Here is an 18,649-nt window from a genome sequence, read left to right as displayed (position 1 = left end):
TTAAAGTGAGAGACATACGACTCTTCCTTTCACTTGAGCACTTAGAGGCCATTGTAGGGTTGTCAATTGGCCTAATTTCAATATTGTTGTGTCTCAGGAAATAGGGAGGCCCAAGAAGGAGAGATGGGGGAAGGGCCAACTGGTAGAACAGTTACGTCACATGCAGTATTTATCAATTAAGTTCACCATATTACAGAGGCATGGTTCATGGCACCCCCCAAACAATTACAACAGTAACATCAAAGATCACTGATCACAGATCACCATAACAAATAGAATTATAATGAACAAATTTGAAACATTGTGAGATTTACCAAAATGCAATACAGAGATACAAAGTGAGAAAATGCTGCTGGGAAAATGGTGCCCAAAGACTTCTTTGATGCAGGGTTACCACTCTCGATTTCTAAAATACAAATCGTCTGCGAAGCACAATAAAGTGAAGCGCAATAAAACGAAGTATGCCTATATTGTGTCAACCTTCAGATTTTGGTTATCTCTTTTGGGAGGTTTAAGATATTAGTTTTTAATCCCAAATTCTTTACATAGAAATTTACCTCCCTCTGAAATAGTAAGTCAAGTAGCACTTGGAAGTGGTTTTTCCCTTCATGGAAGTGGTTGCTGGCATAGAAAAATACTAAAAGTCTTCATCAACTGACTTAATCTTTTCATGCTCTAATAAAGATTTCAAATGTAAACCTTTTTCTTCTACAGAAACCAATTATTGGTAATACATTATTTCCTCTTAGCAAATCAAAGAAGCATCCAATCCCACATTATAATACCAAGGAAAACATGACATGATTTAAAAACATATTTGTACACTAGCTCAAGACAATCAATTAACCTCCACTTCCACTTGAAAAACGCAAGACAAAAGGAAGTTTTTACTAGTCTACTCTTCAAAAATGCGGACAGGTGGCTGTGGGGGCCAGTTCAGAAATTACAGTTGTCCATTATCTGCCGGAATGTAACTCATGAACTGTCACCCTTTTCTAATTCCTGTATGTTGTCACACTCATTGCTTTCCTTGCCCTCTTGGTATGTACGAAGCTGCTCCATGAAGCCCGCATTTGGACATATGGAAGGCCTTGCATTTTTCACCAAAGAAAAAGCACTGATGAACGAGATTTCTTCAGAATTCATCAGGAAACCTATTACAATTGCAGCAGCCCTGGAAACTCCTGCATTACAATGAACAAGAACCACGCCATCCTGCAATAAAAATCAATCAAAAATCTTCATTATTCACCTAGAAAGTTGTTAAATCAGTTGCACATTCTTATACTACTTGAAATTATAAAATAAAAATATTCATTTTATCAATTTGTTTGATTCAACATATTCAATTACCAAAATACAATTCATTGTGAGCAATGAATGGAATAATCAATTAATCAATTTTAGGCACATAGTGGATATTCCATAAATGTTTGCTAAGAAAATAAATTAATTTTGTTCTGCTAAGGAGGAAGTGTTCTCTTAAAAATTTGAACCACCATTTTGCCACGGGCAGACAGGAATTGTGTGACAGTGTACCTGTTTTATCAAGTGTTCTGTGTTCTCGTGCTGTTAGGAGTAGCTTTTCAACTAGATTGCAAGCTCCTTGAGGGAAGCACTATGTATCCTTCATATCTTCTCAGAATAAGTAATTAATATTTGTTGGCAGATTAACTGAGCCAAGTGTAGGTCTTTTTTAAGTGAGTCTTCTGATATATAAAAAAATTTCTCAAACTGCTAACAGTAGTTATGTCTAAATGATTTAAGTAGGGCGAATTTCTACTTATCTGTATTCTCCAATTTTTCTTCAGTGACATACCTTATTTACATCATGTCTTTGAAATCCCATCTTATAAAATGAGTAATAAAGTAAACTTGGAATATCAAATAACACATTTTCATATTAACAAACAAAACCTTTTACAACTTAAAAAAAGGGGGGAAGACAAGTAAATTTTCATAAAAGAACTCCTGAGGCTATAGAAGTTACACTGCTTCTTTCCTCTCATGTGTATTTCTGTTACTTAAGGCATATACCTAACAACTGATGTTGGGGTCAGAGGTAGAGGAAGACAGAGAAACCAAACAACAGGGTTTTACAACTACAGAATGAGGAAGGACATGGGGAAATAGAAGAGATTCCATTTGGCAGCTGTGTATAAAAAGATAAAACAAGAAACTATGGCCTAGAAAAGTAGTTTTGAAATATGTAATTCATTGAGTAATCACATTTAATAAAACCTGCATATACAACAGACAAGGTTATGAAAAGATCTCTTCCAGAAAAAACAAAAAATGAATAAAATTCAAGAATGCTAATGCTGAAACTAGAAAGTATTAATCTAAACAGTAAAGAATTTTCAGGCTAAGGAAATATTGGCTGAGGTTACAACTGCAGTGTAAGATATAACGCTTGAGAGATTGGAACAAATTGTGGAATTCTAATATGTCTTGTAGCAGAAACATTTTAGGTACCTCCTCAGATTCTCTTAGTGTTATTATCTCATGGGCCCCAAGCTTGCTCCATCTCAGCCTCCACTTCTGTGGAACCACCCCTTAGGCCTAATGAGTTTTGCTTGCCTAAGAAGGCCTGGCTCTTCCCTATTATGGTCTCTGCATAGACAAGTACACCCCAAGTTCTGGATTCTCTTGCTGCTTCTGAACTTGGATGAAAAGTTACACCACAGGCCACTGAATTTGGCTTCAAGGCAGCTGCTGGAGGAGTGCTGTAACCTGGAACTGTGGGATTAGTTACCATCCCATGGGTAAACTTTTCCCCAGGGGAAAACAGGAGCTGACAGAGAGCCAGGCAGATAAATTCTCTCTTCTTTCCCTCCCAAAGTCCATACTGAGGTACAGTTCCTTTGTGCTCCCTGCCTGGAGATGCCTTAAGTGGTAAAGCAGGTATACATGCTGAGCACACAGCTATTTCACCGTCAGCTCAACTGTGCGGCTGTGCTCAGTAGGGTGAACACACCATCTCGTGCTGCTTCTCATCAGTCCCTGAATCGATTCCCGTTCTTCCCACTTTCACCACCCATGGATTCTCTCAAATGAAGCATCAGCTGCTAATCTTTGTCTCAGGTTCTGTTTTTTTAGGAAACCCAAGCAAAGGACCCTTTTAATTAACTATTACCCTTTTCACATTTTACTTGCAACATGTACGTATCTTTTAATGATGAATATCAATATGGATTATGCCTAAATTTTTCTTTTACCATTTAAGGCCTATCTCACATCGCCTTAGGGAAGCAGCTAATACAGAAACATTATCATTTTTATTTCTGACACTATCAACTGACACACTGAAATGTTATCATCTAGACCCTATAAAATCTTTCATAAGAGAAAACACTGGCCAATATTAGGGCTTGAATTAGAAAACCTCTTTGTTTTCTTTAGTCTAAATATCCGCTATTAAACAAAGCTGAAAGGTAGAGGTGAATAGTTCTACATTTTTCAGACAATCTAAAGGAAAGTACCTAGAATAGTACTGGGCACGTAAGGCATTCATTAAATATTACTAAATAAAAGGAAGGGAGAGAGACGGAGAAATGAGAGGAGAAAGGTAGAAGGGAAATCATTAGCCAGAATTCAATTAAGCTGGATTCTAATGTTCATGTCATTAATTGTTAGGTCTTCTAGGAGAATAAACTTTTCTAAGTGCTTCTACATTCCCATCTATTTACCTCACATAAGTTTTGTAAGAATTGTATACTAACTAAAAATGGTGTCATTTCTCAGTCGGTTAAGCATCCGACTTCGGCTCAGGTCATGATCTCACAGCTTGTGGGTTCGAGCCCCGCGTCGGGCTCTGTGCTGACTGCTCAGAGCCTGGAGCCTGTTTCAGATTCTGTGTCTCCCTCTCTCTCTGACCCTCCCCGTTCATGCTCTGTCTCTGTCTCAAAAATAAATAAACGTTAAAAAAAAAAATTTTTTTTTAAAATGGTGTCATTTCAAGGTATAATTACTGGTAATAGCTAACTTAGAAGCCCAGTTTGACCTGGATCTATTACCAATGTTGAAGTATTATCTGTTGGTCTTTTAAAGTCAGAGAACCAATGGACAGCTTCTGATCAGCATTTTCACACAATCTCAGTAAAGCAATACATTTAGTCCTGGAGTACCCTATAATTTTCTATTGTTAAAAATGCATAGATTCACTGTCCCTATCACAGCCATAAAAATGAATGCATATTAATCTTCATAAATACACTAAAAGGACAATACTAGTATCTATCACATACGGCAGGTGGTTATAAACCATCAAAGGAAATCTAAGTAAACATAAACACAGGAAAATTCAGTAAATGGAGAATTTTATCTCCTAACATTTCTCAGGAAGCCCTAGGAAGATAATATATTAAGGTTAAAAGTGAGTAACTCATTGAGTGACTCCTGGCTGGCTCAGTCAGTAGAGCATGTGACTTTTGATCTCAGGATCATGAGTTCAAGCCCCATGTTGGGCATTGAGATTACTTAAAAAATAAAAAATAAGTTATCTCATTGAGAAAAAAATATCAGAGAACTAAAGAGCTGTAAGAATTAAAAGATTGTTGGAGGGGAAATTTCATAATGGTTCTCTATGTATTAATCAGAAAAAGAATAAAGCTTAGATAACGGACCTGTATTTTAAAATTGCTGTCTTTGAAGAACTGTGGATCAAAATAAAACTTACCTTCATTTTTGCTTGTTCAATAAATTCAAAACATTCTGGAAAATAAGACAGGATATTGGTTTCAGGCAGATCCAATATAGAAATAGTCTTATATATAAAGTCACTGAGGAAAGTATTTTCAACTCCATATGCAACATTGAGAATATGTGTCACCTTAAAGGGGAAAAAGAAAGATGATTTTTAAAAATTCTCTAATGAATTAAAATTAGGTTAATTAAAAAGAGAATGAGATGTTGAGATTTGTAATAAGAATAAACAAACAATTTAAGCATGACTCACTTGAATAATACTTCCTACAGGAAGCTTCCTCTGACTGCCTCATCCCTCACCAGAAGTGCTAATTCTGTACACTCTCACAGCACCCTCTACTTGCCCTAATTATAGCTCTTACCACTTTGACATTATTTGTCTCCCTCATGGTACTAGAAACTCCATGAGGGGAGGAACCATGTTTGGCTTCTTCAGTATTATGAGTAAGCACTGTGTGTGAGCAATGACCTTAGCACAAAAAGTACTTAAAATATTTGTTGGATAAATCAATGAATATGCATATAAAAAACTTGAGTAAGGGAAGTACATCAATAACACAGACTTCTTTTTCAATAATTATTTTCCGATTTTCCTTCATATTCTTTAGTAGTATGACGGTTCTCAAGTGTGGCTGCACATTAGAATCACCCAGTTAACTTTTAAAATGTCAGTGCCACAGGGCCTCAAACCTAGAGACTCCAATGAATTAGTCTGGTTGAAAGGATGGTCATTTATTTCAAATGGTCCACAAAAGCAACCTTCTACCCATCTATGCATTTAAGCTTCTTTCCTACAGTCTACCAAGCATATGGAAGGGGCCATGTGGAAGGTTAATTAAAAGAATCCAAAAGTTAAATGGATAAAGAAAATAGGGCACTGTTTCTTGTCATGACATGCCTCACCATATTCTCTTTCTTAGCATGGGTGTTCGGTTTTACCTGATCTCGATATTTTCGTGTATTTCACACGTATTTTATTTTTAATTTTTAAACTTTTTAAAGGTTTATTTATTTAGGGGTGCCTAGGTGGCTCAGTCGGTTGGGCAGCCAACTTCGGCTCAGGTCATGATCTTGCGGTCCGTGAGTTTGAGCCCCACGTCGGGCTCTGTGCTGACAGCTCGGAGCCTGGAGCCTGTTTCGGATTCTGTGTCTCCCTCTCTCTGACCCTCCCCTGTTCATGCTCTGTCTCTCCCTGTCTCAAAAATAAATAAAACGTTAAAAAAAAAAATTTAAGTTTATTTATTTAAATAAGCTCTACACCCAAAGTGGGGCTCAAACTCACAATACTGAGATCAAGAGCCACACATTCCACCAACTGAGCCAGCCAGGTGCCCCTTACACACTTTAGAGTATCTTCCAGCTCTGCCTCTCTTGCCTCCACTACCCTCATAGACATGGCTGTGGCAGCGCCCCACTTCTCCACCTAGTATAGCTAACTAGATTGAGGCAGACACCAGACTTAAACAACACTGATCAAATTATTTTCAGAAATTTAAAATAGGTACACAAGACAGCTGAATGGTCCGCAAACTTGAGAGGTCTAAGATAGCTGCTTTCTATTATGTGCCCAAAGAAGCTGAAGAATTTCTGCTCCTAAATAAGAACAGAGTAGATACCTGTGCAGAAAGGGGCCATGATGCCAGCAGCAGAGAGGGACCATCTTGGAGAGCCTTCTATTCTCTAGCACAGCCAGTCTCTGCCCTCAGATTCCAGAGATTCCCCCTAAATTACTATACACACATTCTCTTTTCTTGCTAGGGTTTCTGTGCCTCCCAACCCAAAGAGCATTGATTAAAACATTCCGGGAGCTAGGCCCCATGAAGACAGAGCCACAGGCCATTCATTTACTGACCTAACTGCCTTGTAGAAGACAGACAACAGAAAAAACCTCAAATGTCTACTCAAGAGACATTCTTATATAGAGATGAGATGGGAGAAACTAGAAAGGTAAGAACATTTTTAGAAGATAAAGTCTGAAATGTCCTTCTGCTTTCCCCAGTGAAGTCTTGTCTATGTCAACTCACTCATTGCCAGTGTACTTCTGACCAGGATTATATGATTCTGCCCTGGATAATATATACAATATATATAAATACAATATATATATTGTATCTATTTATACAATGTGCATATATATATATACAATTTATATATATATATATATATAAAATTTATATCTATAAATTGTGTATATATATATATATACACACACACACACACCCACAATATAAGATATATATAACTTATTACCTATTACCTATGTATCTTCACACGATTATGAAGAAAACCAAATGAGAATCTTAGGAAAACCTCTTGAAAGGTAAAAGTGCTTTACAAATATTATGGATTACCAATGCCTGGGTAGTATAGCTGTTGGGAAGTGCAATTTATATGTGTATTGACTGGGCCTGATAGAAAAGAATTGTACTGAATCACAGGTGGTGGTGGTGATGGGGACCCAGCCTAAAACCCTTTCTAGTAATTAAGCATACTTCCAAAATGTAGGTATGGAGGTCCTAACAATGGTTGCCCTTGGGATACCCTTTGTAATAGGGATAATAAGAAAAACCACTTTATTGCAAACCTAATGTATGCTAGGCCTATAAGTTATCTCACCTAATCCTCACATATAGGCATTATTATTTCTAATTTTAGTAAACTTACATATTGTGAACTGGTTCAAAACTCAGAACATTATAAAAAAGAAACGAAGTTTTGATCTCACCCTGTCCCTATCTACTCCGTTTTCTCCTACCTTAATGGTAACCACCTTTGTTGGTGTCTTGTGTATTCTTTTAGAGCATCTTCAGGCAAATTTGTTTATTCCCTTTCCTACACAAAGACAACACCCTGGGTTCTCCTCTCATTTAAATATGTGCTCAACTCCTGGTGGGAATGCAAACTGGTGCAGCCACTCTGGAAAACAGTATGGAGGTTCCTCAAAAAATTAAATATATAACTATCCTACGACCCAGGAATTGCACTACTAGTTATTTACCCAAGGGATACAGGTGTGCTATTTTGAAGGGGTACACGCACCCCAATGTTTATAGCAGCGCTACCTACAATAGCCAAAGTATGGAAAGAGGTCAAATGTCCATCTACTGATGAATGGATAAAGAAGATGTGGTATATGTATGTACACACACACACAATGGAGTATTACTCAGCAATCAAAAAGAATGAAATCTTGCCATTTGCAACTACATGGATCGAACTAAAGGGGATTATGCTAAGCAAAATTAGTCAGAGAAAGAAAAATATCATGACTTCACTCATATCTGGAATTTAAGATACAAAACAGATGAACATAAGGGAAGGGAAGCAAAAATAATATGAAAACAGAAAGGGGGGCAAAACATAAACTCTTAAATATAGAAAATAAACTGGGGGTTGTTGGAGGGGTTGTAGGTGAGGAAATGGGCTTAATGGGTAAGGGGCATTAAGGAAGACACTTGTTGGGATGAGCACTGGGTGTTATACTTAGGGAATGAATCACTGGAATCCACTCCTGCAATCATTATTGCACTATATGCTATCTATGCTATCTATAGATATAGATAGATATAGATAGATAGATAGATAGATATAGATATTGATATGTAAGTAAGGGTTGCCTGGGTGGCTCAGTCGGTTAAGCATCCGACTTCAGCTCAGGTCATGATCTCACGGTTAGTGGGTTCAAGCTCTGTGTCAGGCTCTGTGCTGACAGCTCAGAACATGGAGCCTGCTTCGGATTCTGTGTCTCCCTCTCTCTCTGTTCCTCCCCCACTCACACTCAGTCTCACTGTCTCTCAAAAATAAAGAATAAGAAAAATTAAAAATAAATAAATAAAATAAAAAATAAATGTCCTGGAAATTTTTTTAGATTAGTATTTACAGACTCTTTTTTTTTTTTTGGTGTTCTTTTTTATAGCTATATAGTTCTGTAGTGTGAGTGTACTATTATTTAACCAATTCCCTATCTATGAACATGTGAGTTTTTGTCAATGATTTGCTGTTAATAAACAATGCAACAATAAGTAACTTGGGACATTTTATGTTTCAGTTTTCTATCTTCCATAGTACTTTGTTGGACACACACCAAGCACTTGGGTACCTTATTAACAAAGCAACTATTATTACTATATCTAAACATTAAAATGAAATTCCTAATGAAATTTCTGAAATGATCCTCAAAAGAATTTCTATTAATTATAGCACTTAAGTCTTAGAATAATATGCCTTTGAAATGTGCCACGCATTTAAATCAATAATCATGTTTTGTAGAGTCACTAAATTTTTCAATAAACCCTCTATTCAGCTGGTCAGTTTACCTTAAGAGGATCTTTTAAACACCTGCTTGCTTCACATCGCCAGATGAAAGTGAATTTGAACTAATGTATCATAAAAGGGGATAGATAATGAAACATTTGCCAATGAATAAATTTTATCATTTTTTCTAGTTTCCATTTTTTCTCTGAGAAGTATTAATTTGCTAGTGTAAACAAGACTCTGAAACTTGTCCTACTTATGTTAAAATATTGATCTAAGATGGATGCTATTAGGAAACACAGTACTTCTCATATCCTTATGCAATTCCAGGCTATTATCTCTTCTTGTCAGCCAGTTATTATTATAACTGTTACTGCAACTGCCTTGTAACTACTCTCCCCATCTTTAGTTTATGCAACACTCCGATCTATTTTCCACATGGCCTCTACCAAGCAACCTTTCTAAACTGCAAATTTGATCCTGTTACTTCCCTGGGTAAAGACTTTCACATACTTTTGGATAAAGTCCAACAGTTTACCCAGGCTTACATGGATTTTTGTGATCTGATTCATGCTTACATCCCTGGCCTTGTTTCTGGGTATCCTTCTTTGTCACTCTCTATTCCAGGGTTACTGAACTTTTTTTCCGTCTCTGAAAACGTCAGCCTTTCTCTTCTGGGGCTGCACACAAACCACTTCTCTTATCTGAACACTTTTCTGTCTGCTCCCTCCCCACCCCATTCAGAGCAAACTTCAATAGCACTTCCTTCATCACTTCCCTGACCTTACAATCCCCTACCCAATCCAACTCAATCCAAACATGGAGGGCATCATCTCACATGCTCTCCAGTAGCACCTGCATTTCCCCATCAAAGCACATTATACCCTGGACTGAAGGTGCTTATTTGTTGTTCTCTCCTCTACCCTCTGCTCCAGAAGCTTCATGTTAATAAACCACAGCAATTCCATGATGCCAAAACACTGCTGGACAAAATAGAGGGCTAAAATAAGTAATAAATCACATCAGTTGTGCGGGAAGGGTGGGGGAAGATGGCATTGGGGAAGAAGTGGTATTTGAGTTGGGACTCAGGCAGGGTATGTCTTGGATGAGAAGAGAAGAGAGGAAAGTCCATCCCACACAAAGGAAGTACATAAGCAGAGGCAAGAAAACATGCCTCAAAGTCAGGTTCGTGAGGGTCCATGAAGGGAGACTGAGAGAATATAAAATTGGAAAGATGAATTATAAATCCATATATTTAATTAGGTATAATAATTTTTGCAACTTTATTAAAATGACAGCCAGAATGTTACCAATTAAATTCTGAAATGGACTAATAGTTTCCTAAATAAATGTAACAATTATACAATCCCTATCAAAACAACACCAGCATTCTTCACAGAGCTAGAACAAACAATCCTAAAATTTGTATGGAACCAGAAAAGACCCGGAATAGCCAAAGCAATCTTGAAAAATAAAACCACAGCAGGAGGCATCACAATCCTGGACTTCAAGCTGTATTACAAAGCTGTAATCAAGACAGTATGGTACTGGCACGAAAACAGGCACTCAGGTCAATGGAACAGAAGAGAGAACCAAGAAATGGATCCACAAACGTATGGTCAACTTATCTTTGACAAAGCAGGAAAGAATATCCAATGGAATAAAGATAGTCTTTTCAGCAAGTGGTGCTGGGAAACCTGGACAGTAACATGCAGAAGAACGAACCTGGACCACTTTCTTACACCATACACAAAAATAAACTCAAAATGGATGAAAGACCTAAACATAAGACAAGAAGCCATCAAAATCCTAGAGAAGAGGTGTGCCTGGGTGGCTCAGCCAGTTAAGTGTCTGACTTTGGCTCAGGTTGTGATCTCACATGAGATCATGTGGGCTTGACTTCGAGCCCCGTTGTTGGGCTCTGTGCTGACAGTTCCAAGCCTAAAGCCTGCTTCAGATCCTGTGTCTCCCTCTCTCTCTGCCCCTCCCCTGCTTGCACTGTCTCTGTCTCTCTCTCTCAAAAGTAAATAAAAAATATTAATTTTAATAAAAATTTTTAAAAATCCTAGAGGAAAAAGCAGGCAAAAACCTCTTTGACCTCAGCTGCAGCAACTTCTTACTCAACACGTCTCTGGAGGCAAGGGAAACAAAAGCAAAAATGAACTATACTGGGACCTCATCAAAATAAAAAGCTTCTGCACAGTGAAAGAAACAATCAGCAAAACTAAAAGGCAACCGATGGAATGCGAGAAGATATTTGCAAATGACATTATCAGATAAAGGGTTAGTATCCAAAATCTATAAAAAACTTATCCAACTCAACACCCAGAAAACAAATAATCCATTGAAGAAATTGGAAAAAGACATGAATAGACACTTCTCCAAAGAAGACATCCAGATGGCCAACTGACACATGAAAAAATGCTCAACATCACTCATCATCAGGGAAATGCACATCAAAATCACCATGAGCTACCACCTCACACCTGTCAGAACGGCTAACCATAACAACTCAGGCAACAACAGATGTTGGCGAGGATGTGGAGAAAGAGGATCTCCTTTGCACTGCTGGTGGGAATGCAAACTGGTGCAGCCACTCTGGAAAACAGTATGGAGGTTCCTCGAAAAATTAAAAATAGAACAACCCTATGACCCAGCAATTGCACTAGTAGGTGTGTATCCAAGGGATACAGGTATGCTGTTTCAAAGAGGCACATGAACTCCAACGCTTACAGCAGCACTATTGACCACAACCAAAGTATGGAAGGAGCCCAAATGTCCAGCTACGGATGAAAGGATAAAGAAGATGTGGTATATATATATAATGGAGTATTACTCAGCTATCAAAAAGAATGAAATCTTGCCATTTGCAACTATGTGGATGGAACTGGAGGGTATTATGCTAAGCTAAATTAGAGAAAGATAAATATCATATGATTTCATTCATGTGAGAAATTTAAGATACAAAACAGATGAACATAAGGGAAGGGAAGCAAAAATAATACAAAAACAGGGAGGGGACAAAACAGAAGAGACTCATAAATATGGAGAACAACAGAGGGTTACTGGAGGAGTAGTGGGAGGGGGCATGGGCTAAATGGGTAAAGGCATTAAGGCATCTACTCCTGAAATCATTGTTGCACTATATGCTAACTTGGGATGTAAATTTAGAAAATAATAATAATTATTTTTTAAAAATTTAATATATTCAAAAAAATTAAAATTCAAATTTAAAAAAATGTAACAATTAAAATATTTTCTATACATGGCTGCAGACCTGAAGCATTTTTACCTTGTGCTTTTTCAGAGTATCCAGATCGTGAGCAGCATCTTGTGACCCTATAAGAAATAAATCATATCACCTTCAACAGGAAAATAATCATCCGGACTTTTAATATAATTTTTGCAGGAATTCTATTAGTTATTCATTTATTTTAAAAAATACAACTCGGAGAGTACCTGGATGGCTCAGTCAGTTGAATGTCTGACTCTTGATTTCGGCTTAGATCATGATCCCAGGGTCATAGGATTGAGCCCTGTGTCAGGTTCCGTGCTCAGCGTGGAGCCTGCTTAAGATTCTCATTCTATCTCTCAATAAACAAGCAAATAAATAATTTTTAAAAATAAAAATAAAAATGGGGCACCGGGGTGGCTCAGTCGGTTGAGCCCAACTTCAGCTCAGGTCATGGTGCCGTGGTTTTTTAGTTCAAGTACCACATCAGCCTTGCTGCTGTCAGCACAGAGCCTGCTTTGGATCCTCTGTCTCCCTCTCTCTGCCCCTTCCCCACTTGCGTGCTCTCTCTCTCTCAAAAATAAACAAACATTATTTAAAAAAAAAAGATTCTTTCTCTTCCTCTGTCCCTCTCCTCGGCTCATGCTCATGCATTCTTTCTAAGATAAAAAATATATAAATAAAATAAAAAATAAAAAATGCAACTTGGGAGGACCTAATTCCAACTTTCTAAAAGACAATTTGGAACTACTCATTAAAAAATATTCATCTTGTATATATATCTCATACTCTGAAATCTCACTTCGAACAATTTCTTGCAAGCCCTGGATGTTGCAAAGGTTAGCCATCAGGATGTTCATTGTAGTATTGTTTATAATACAAAAAAAAACTCCAAACCCTCAAAACGAGTAAAAAACAACAAAAAGCCTAATAATAGGGGTTGGGTTAAATAAAATATGATACTATTATGTAGTTAAATACATACACCCATTAAAATGAAAATGCTCAGGCACCTGGCTGGCTCATTGGTAAAGCATGTGACTCTTGTAGTCATGAGTTTGAGCCCCACGCTGAGAGCAGAGTTTACTTAAAACAAACAAACAAGAATGTAGAAGAATATTTATGGCATGGAAATATATTCTCAACATATTAGGTGATAATACTATTATATTACAAAACACCATCATCCATTTCTGTGAAAACAAAAAATACGTATATGCCTAAAAATGAACAGGAAGGATATAGAACAAAATGTTGATAGTGGGATTACAGGTGATTTTCTTCTTTACACTCATTTGTATTTTTACACTACATATCTATTTCTTTTAAAAAGATTTTTTAATATTTATTTATTTTGAGAGTCAGAGAGAGAGCAGGGGAGGGGCAGAGAGATCTGTGCTGTCAGAGCAGAGCCCAACATGGGGCTCAAACTCAAGAACCGTGAGATCATGACCTGAGCCAAAATCAAGAGTCAGATGCTTAACCAACTAAGCCACTGAGGCACCCCAATATCTACAACTTTTGTAACTTAAAAAAAGATGTTAAAAAAACACCCACAAAATGACTCTGGTTTAGGAATATCTAATAGCTTAGAGCAAACACTGCTGGGTTTATAGATTCCACCCACATTCCCTGCACCAATAGGGCTATCCCCTTTTACAGCTTCCTCCTGTTAAAGTTGGCTCCCCATATCTACCAAACTTGGAAAATGACTCTAGCTAATAACCAAGTTTAAACATGAGATTATTAGTTAAAGTGAGTTACACAATTGAAAAATATAGGGCATTTCTTTTTTAAAGATTTCAAGTATTTTACTTCTCTAGATTAGGATCCATTTCCATAAACAATGTTTTTCTTACCTATCTGGGGAATCTGCCAGCTTCTGTTAACTGATTTTAGGTAGCTGAAAAGCCAGCAAATCCACTGGTTGGCCAATATTCCCCTGGTAATTGGTAATCGGAAACTCGCGGGCTCCTTACTGAGCCTACATTTAACTTTATACTTAAAAGTTAGCCTATGAAAATATTAATATCTGTTAAAGCTGGATGGTGGATATGCAGCTGTTATATTATTGTCTGTAATTTTCTACACATTTGAAATACTTAAATTAAAAAAATAATTTCTCAATTTTCTGCAGGAAGTCCTAACCACCTCCAGGGGAAAAATGGCTTCAAATAAATTAAATACATATCATCTTTTAAATAATAATTAATTCCACTCTGCCTATTTCTTACAATAGCAAAAAAAAAAAAAACAAAAAAACATGAATAAATGAAATTCTTTCTTCGAACCCTAAACCATCATTATTACACTTATCAAAGCTGGATACTTAGATCATTTCCATTGAACAACATACACCAAACAGAACAGGTTGATTATATATTTCAGAATTAGCTACCCCATTTTGAAAGTCCCTTCCAGAATATGAACCATATTGAAACAAATTTAGTATTCTTGAAGCCAAAAAAAAAAAAAATACAACTTCTGTGCTCTGCCTTTTCAAATAATAAAATTATATTAGTGTTAATAGTGTGGGGAAACAATTTTAGTTAGCATAAATGGATTTCAGGTAATTGGCTTGTGTGTTTCATCTAATACTTAGTATTACAGTTCAATTCTAAATTCTAGATATAAACATCAGCTTTCCTCCAATTTAAAGTTGTTGATTTGTGTGACAGTCCTGTAGTAAACTCTTATTGGAAAAACACATGGTTAAAAGAAATAAACACTGTAAATCATATATTATGATAATGTGTTACTTAAACCTTTGTTTTAAAAAAGTAGAATGTTATCCTTTTATGTATATCTTAATTTTTAAAAACATACAAATTTTAAGAATTTTATTATTATAAAAGTGGCTACATGAATCATAATTATGTTAAAACTCACAGAAGTCAAAAAAAACAAAAACAAAAAACCTCACAGCACTGAATACCAAGTCAACTTTACTATAGGATAGTTTTGAAAATAATTAAAAAGTTGAATAAGAAACAACAAAGGGGGCCAATAACAACAATTTACAGTTATTTTACCTTGATATTTACAAGCCACTAATATTCATTATTTGGCCAAGGATTATTATGGGAATATAAAGATGAGGTAACTAATTTAGAAAGGATATATATTACATGCTATTGGAGTTGGGACTTCTAACAAGTTCAGTGTTTTGCAATCATAACATATGTATCATAAAAAATAGCTACTTAAGATCTCCAAAATCCTGTTTCTGTTTAAAAGATTCTTTTAGTGAAAATACTAAATATTGTATAAATTCTGATGTAGTATGTCTTAATTTATAAATCACTATTTTCATCATCACAGAAACCAACCAAAAGAAAAAGCATTATTATTGAAAAAGGAAATAAATGATATTCAAAAGAGAAATGTTTTATTTGAGAAAATTTGTAGGAGTGAACATTCATAAATGAATAGAAACAAGAGCATAAATTACTATGCGGATAGTAACTGTATTTTGTAACTGTACAAAATAAAGAGCTATGCAAGTTTAATGTATTATCCACCTCCGAAGAATATTGGGCTTCCTAAATATCAGAAATTTCCATAACCTTATAAAGGACCCTAAGATTTTCACCTAGAATTAAAGAGAAGGGTAGGGACTTCTTAACAGAATGTATACAACAAATAATATGTGTACCTTTTAACTACCCAAGGGAAATGGAATTTTCTACTTTTAAAAATTAAGTTGGTTTTAAGAAAAGTCCTAGTGATTTTGTTGTAAAAATATAATTTGCAAATCCTAGGACATAAATGCTCAATAAGATCTTTTTTGTCAAACTGTTAGATCAAGGGCCTATATAAGATTTTTGGAATGCGGAAGCTGGTTTGAATTTATGAGCTAACTGAAAAAGATTATAGTTCCCCAACAACAAAAAAAGTTAATTTCATATAGTGCTGTGTGGAAGTTGTGATGCTTGAAGAGATAAAGAAAGCTCTTTGAAGCAACATAGAACCAAACCCCATGTCCAGAGAGAAACCTAGTCTGGTCAGACACAACCACTGCATCATTCATGTGGAAGAACTTAAGATGTAATCATCCATGGGTCCCTCAGGAATAAGGCACTTGTTACTAGGCCGAAAAAGGTCCATCTACCTCTCACAGGAAAGGTGGTTGTACCTGACAAAAATATCCCATTTCCTGGCCCAAAGAGGAGACCATATTAAGGACTAGTTTCAGAAGTCTCTCCCAGAACTCTCCCAGGATTGTGGGAAGGGTTCCAACGCCAATCTGAGAACACTACCTTGATCAGCTCACTCTGGATAAGTCTAGATAAAAAAATCACCAAGTTTGTGAGAGTGAAATATTTTAAAATTCTACCATAGGTATTTTAAACCATTGGTACTACGATGGAAGGCAAATAACTGAAAAATGTACCTGAGCATATTTTCTTTCCTAGACATGGTGTGCAAGTCCTGAGTGAACCTTTCAGACTTGCTAAATGATCCCTTAATTTTTCACTGGGCTTCAGAAACTAGTTGGAGATACTTATTTGAAGTTAAAGATAGCTCATGCAGCAATTCATGTAATCATAACACAATAACAAATCCTATGTATACTGCCATTAGTTTGTTTCAAAAACTTCACAACCTCAGGACAGCCCTATGAGAGAAACAGATACCTTTACTTCAGTTTTACAGATGGTTTCTTGGAAGACCAGAGAGAATAAATGACTTGGGCTAGTTCATCTATTAAGAGGTAGAGCAGGACTGAAAACCTGGACTCTCCGGGGCAATCTATATGATGATGTAGAGCAGGAGTGGATCAGACTTTTGCCTGATGCCCAGCTCTGTTATTTACTAGGTATGTCACCTTGTGGAAGTTACTTAACCATTGTTAAATCCAGTTCCCACCTTTAAAATGGAGCTGATAATCCCTAATTCAGAGAGTTTTTAAAAGGAGATGCCGTGTGCACTTCACAGTAGTATCTAGCTATTTCTGACTCCCAGTACAGTGCTCCTTCTACTCAAGAATGGCTTGGCTGCATCAATGCTGGGAAATGGTTAATCTTTTCAAGTCTTAATTTCTGCATTCCTAAATGAACACCTACTTGAACACACTGCTGATTTTTTTTTTAAAGAATACCGTAACATATCCTTCCAAGCTAGCAAATTTGTGTTTTCATAACTGTGCTTCATTTGCTGTTTGTGGACCATGCTTTGTATAGGGAAACAATATTCTCCATCATACAGGAAAGCATAAATCAGGCACATAGCTATAAATAAAAACACAATTTCCCCATAACACTCCAAAAACAGGCACATAGATTAATATGGCTACAGGAGCCATGCACTCCATATGACAATCACTTGGCTATTTCAAGTATTAACTTGTCTATAACCTTAACAACCTTGCCACTTGCAGTTTTACCTAATTAAAACATTGTTTAATTTGATGATTTTTAAGGCTATGTTCATTTATAATCCAAGAAAATACAACATTAACATGCTGCCCTCCAGAGAAGTAAAAAAACAGGATGAAAGCTTTTCTAAAATCCAGATACCAGGTGCCATGTGCTACCAGAATCTATGCTTCTTGTGGATGGATTGTGGTGCAGAAACATCACTGGCCAGCTAATGGATGTTCCAGATCTAAAAAAGGAAACATTTCAACTTTTCAGCAGGATAGCGGATAGAACAGAATATTACACATGGCGGGGTGGGGGGAATGAGAAAGTAATACGGCTAAAAAGAATCAACGAGATAGTGGCAAATCGATATACTCACCAAGGAGCAACCAAGGCTTAATAACACCAACATGCAGGTCCAAGCTAAGGTCCTGCACATAACCACAACTACCCCCACTGCTCGGCTCTACTTCTTCCACAACATGAATTCTGGCATCTTTCCATGTTTCTATAATTTTCCTTCCAGTTAGCGTTGTCACCCTGGTACATTGCTTCCTGAGATTATTCCGGGAGAACGCTTTAATTTCCTGGTTAAGGGAGTGCATTACATGAGCAGTGGCTAGAAACAATACAAGCAAATCTAGCCAACGGTGGAAAAGGCCAAACTGCTCGTCCCTTAGCGCTCAGAGAAAAAATAGAGCCGCAGGTGTGCAACCCTGTCCAGGTAACAGCAGCCACACACTGCAGACAAAGACCTCCAGGTCCGTTTTCCCCAGCACCAGCAAGTAAGGTGAAGTTTGATTGGCCTTTGAGAAACGGGCCCCGATTGGATGCTGTTTCTTCTTCCGGTCAGCCGAAAATTAGCATTACTTCTACCGTCTCAAGGAATTCGCTAAGAGATTTCTTACTGTTGCTTTTTAAATCTAAATCTAGCTTTATTTTTCACGTAAAATGGTAAAATAGAAGACTTAGTTGGAGAGACGTCTGATATTTCCTCACTATTTGAAAGCAGGGATTTTCCTGCTGTGTTTGGTTGGTGTCACTTGTGATAGTGACCATGAACAAAAAGGGCTGATGTAGGTATTGCTCCTGC

At 36.8% G+C, this 18,649-nt stretch overlaps 1 protein-coding gene across 1 annotated transcript; it reads right to left on the bottom strand.

Annotated features, from left to right (window-relative positions):
* Positions 1-968: 968 nt before the first annotated feature.
* DUSP19 (dual specificity phosphatase 19) lies at positions 969-18,362 on the bottom strand. Its single transcript, XM_015086959.3, has 4 exons — positions 17,936-18,362; positions 12,254-12,300; positions 4,679-4,831; positions 969-1,215 (listed from the first exon to the last, which is right to left on the bottom strand). Exons 1-4 carry the CDS (start codon positions 18,159-18,161, stop codon positions 976-978), a joined length of 666 nt encoding a protein of 221 aa, XP_014942445.1. The 5' UTR covers positions 18,162-18,362; the 3' UTR covers positions 969-975.
* Positions 18,363-18,649: the final 287 nt, after the last annotated feature.

The sequence above is a fragment of the Acinonyx jubatus genome, chromosome C1, assembly GCF_027475565.1.
Source record: "Acinonyx jubatus isolate Ajub_Pintada_27869175 chromosome C1, VMU_Ajub_asm_v1.0, whole genome shotgun sequence".
NCBI classification, from domain to species: domain Eukaryota; kingdom Metazoa; phylum Chordata; class Mammalia; order Carnivora; family Felidae; genus Acinonyx; species Acinonyx jubatus.
The sequence above is the reverse complement of the archived record's forward strand: the minus strand, read 5'-3'. Positions and strand labels throughout refer to the sequence as shown.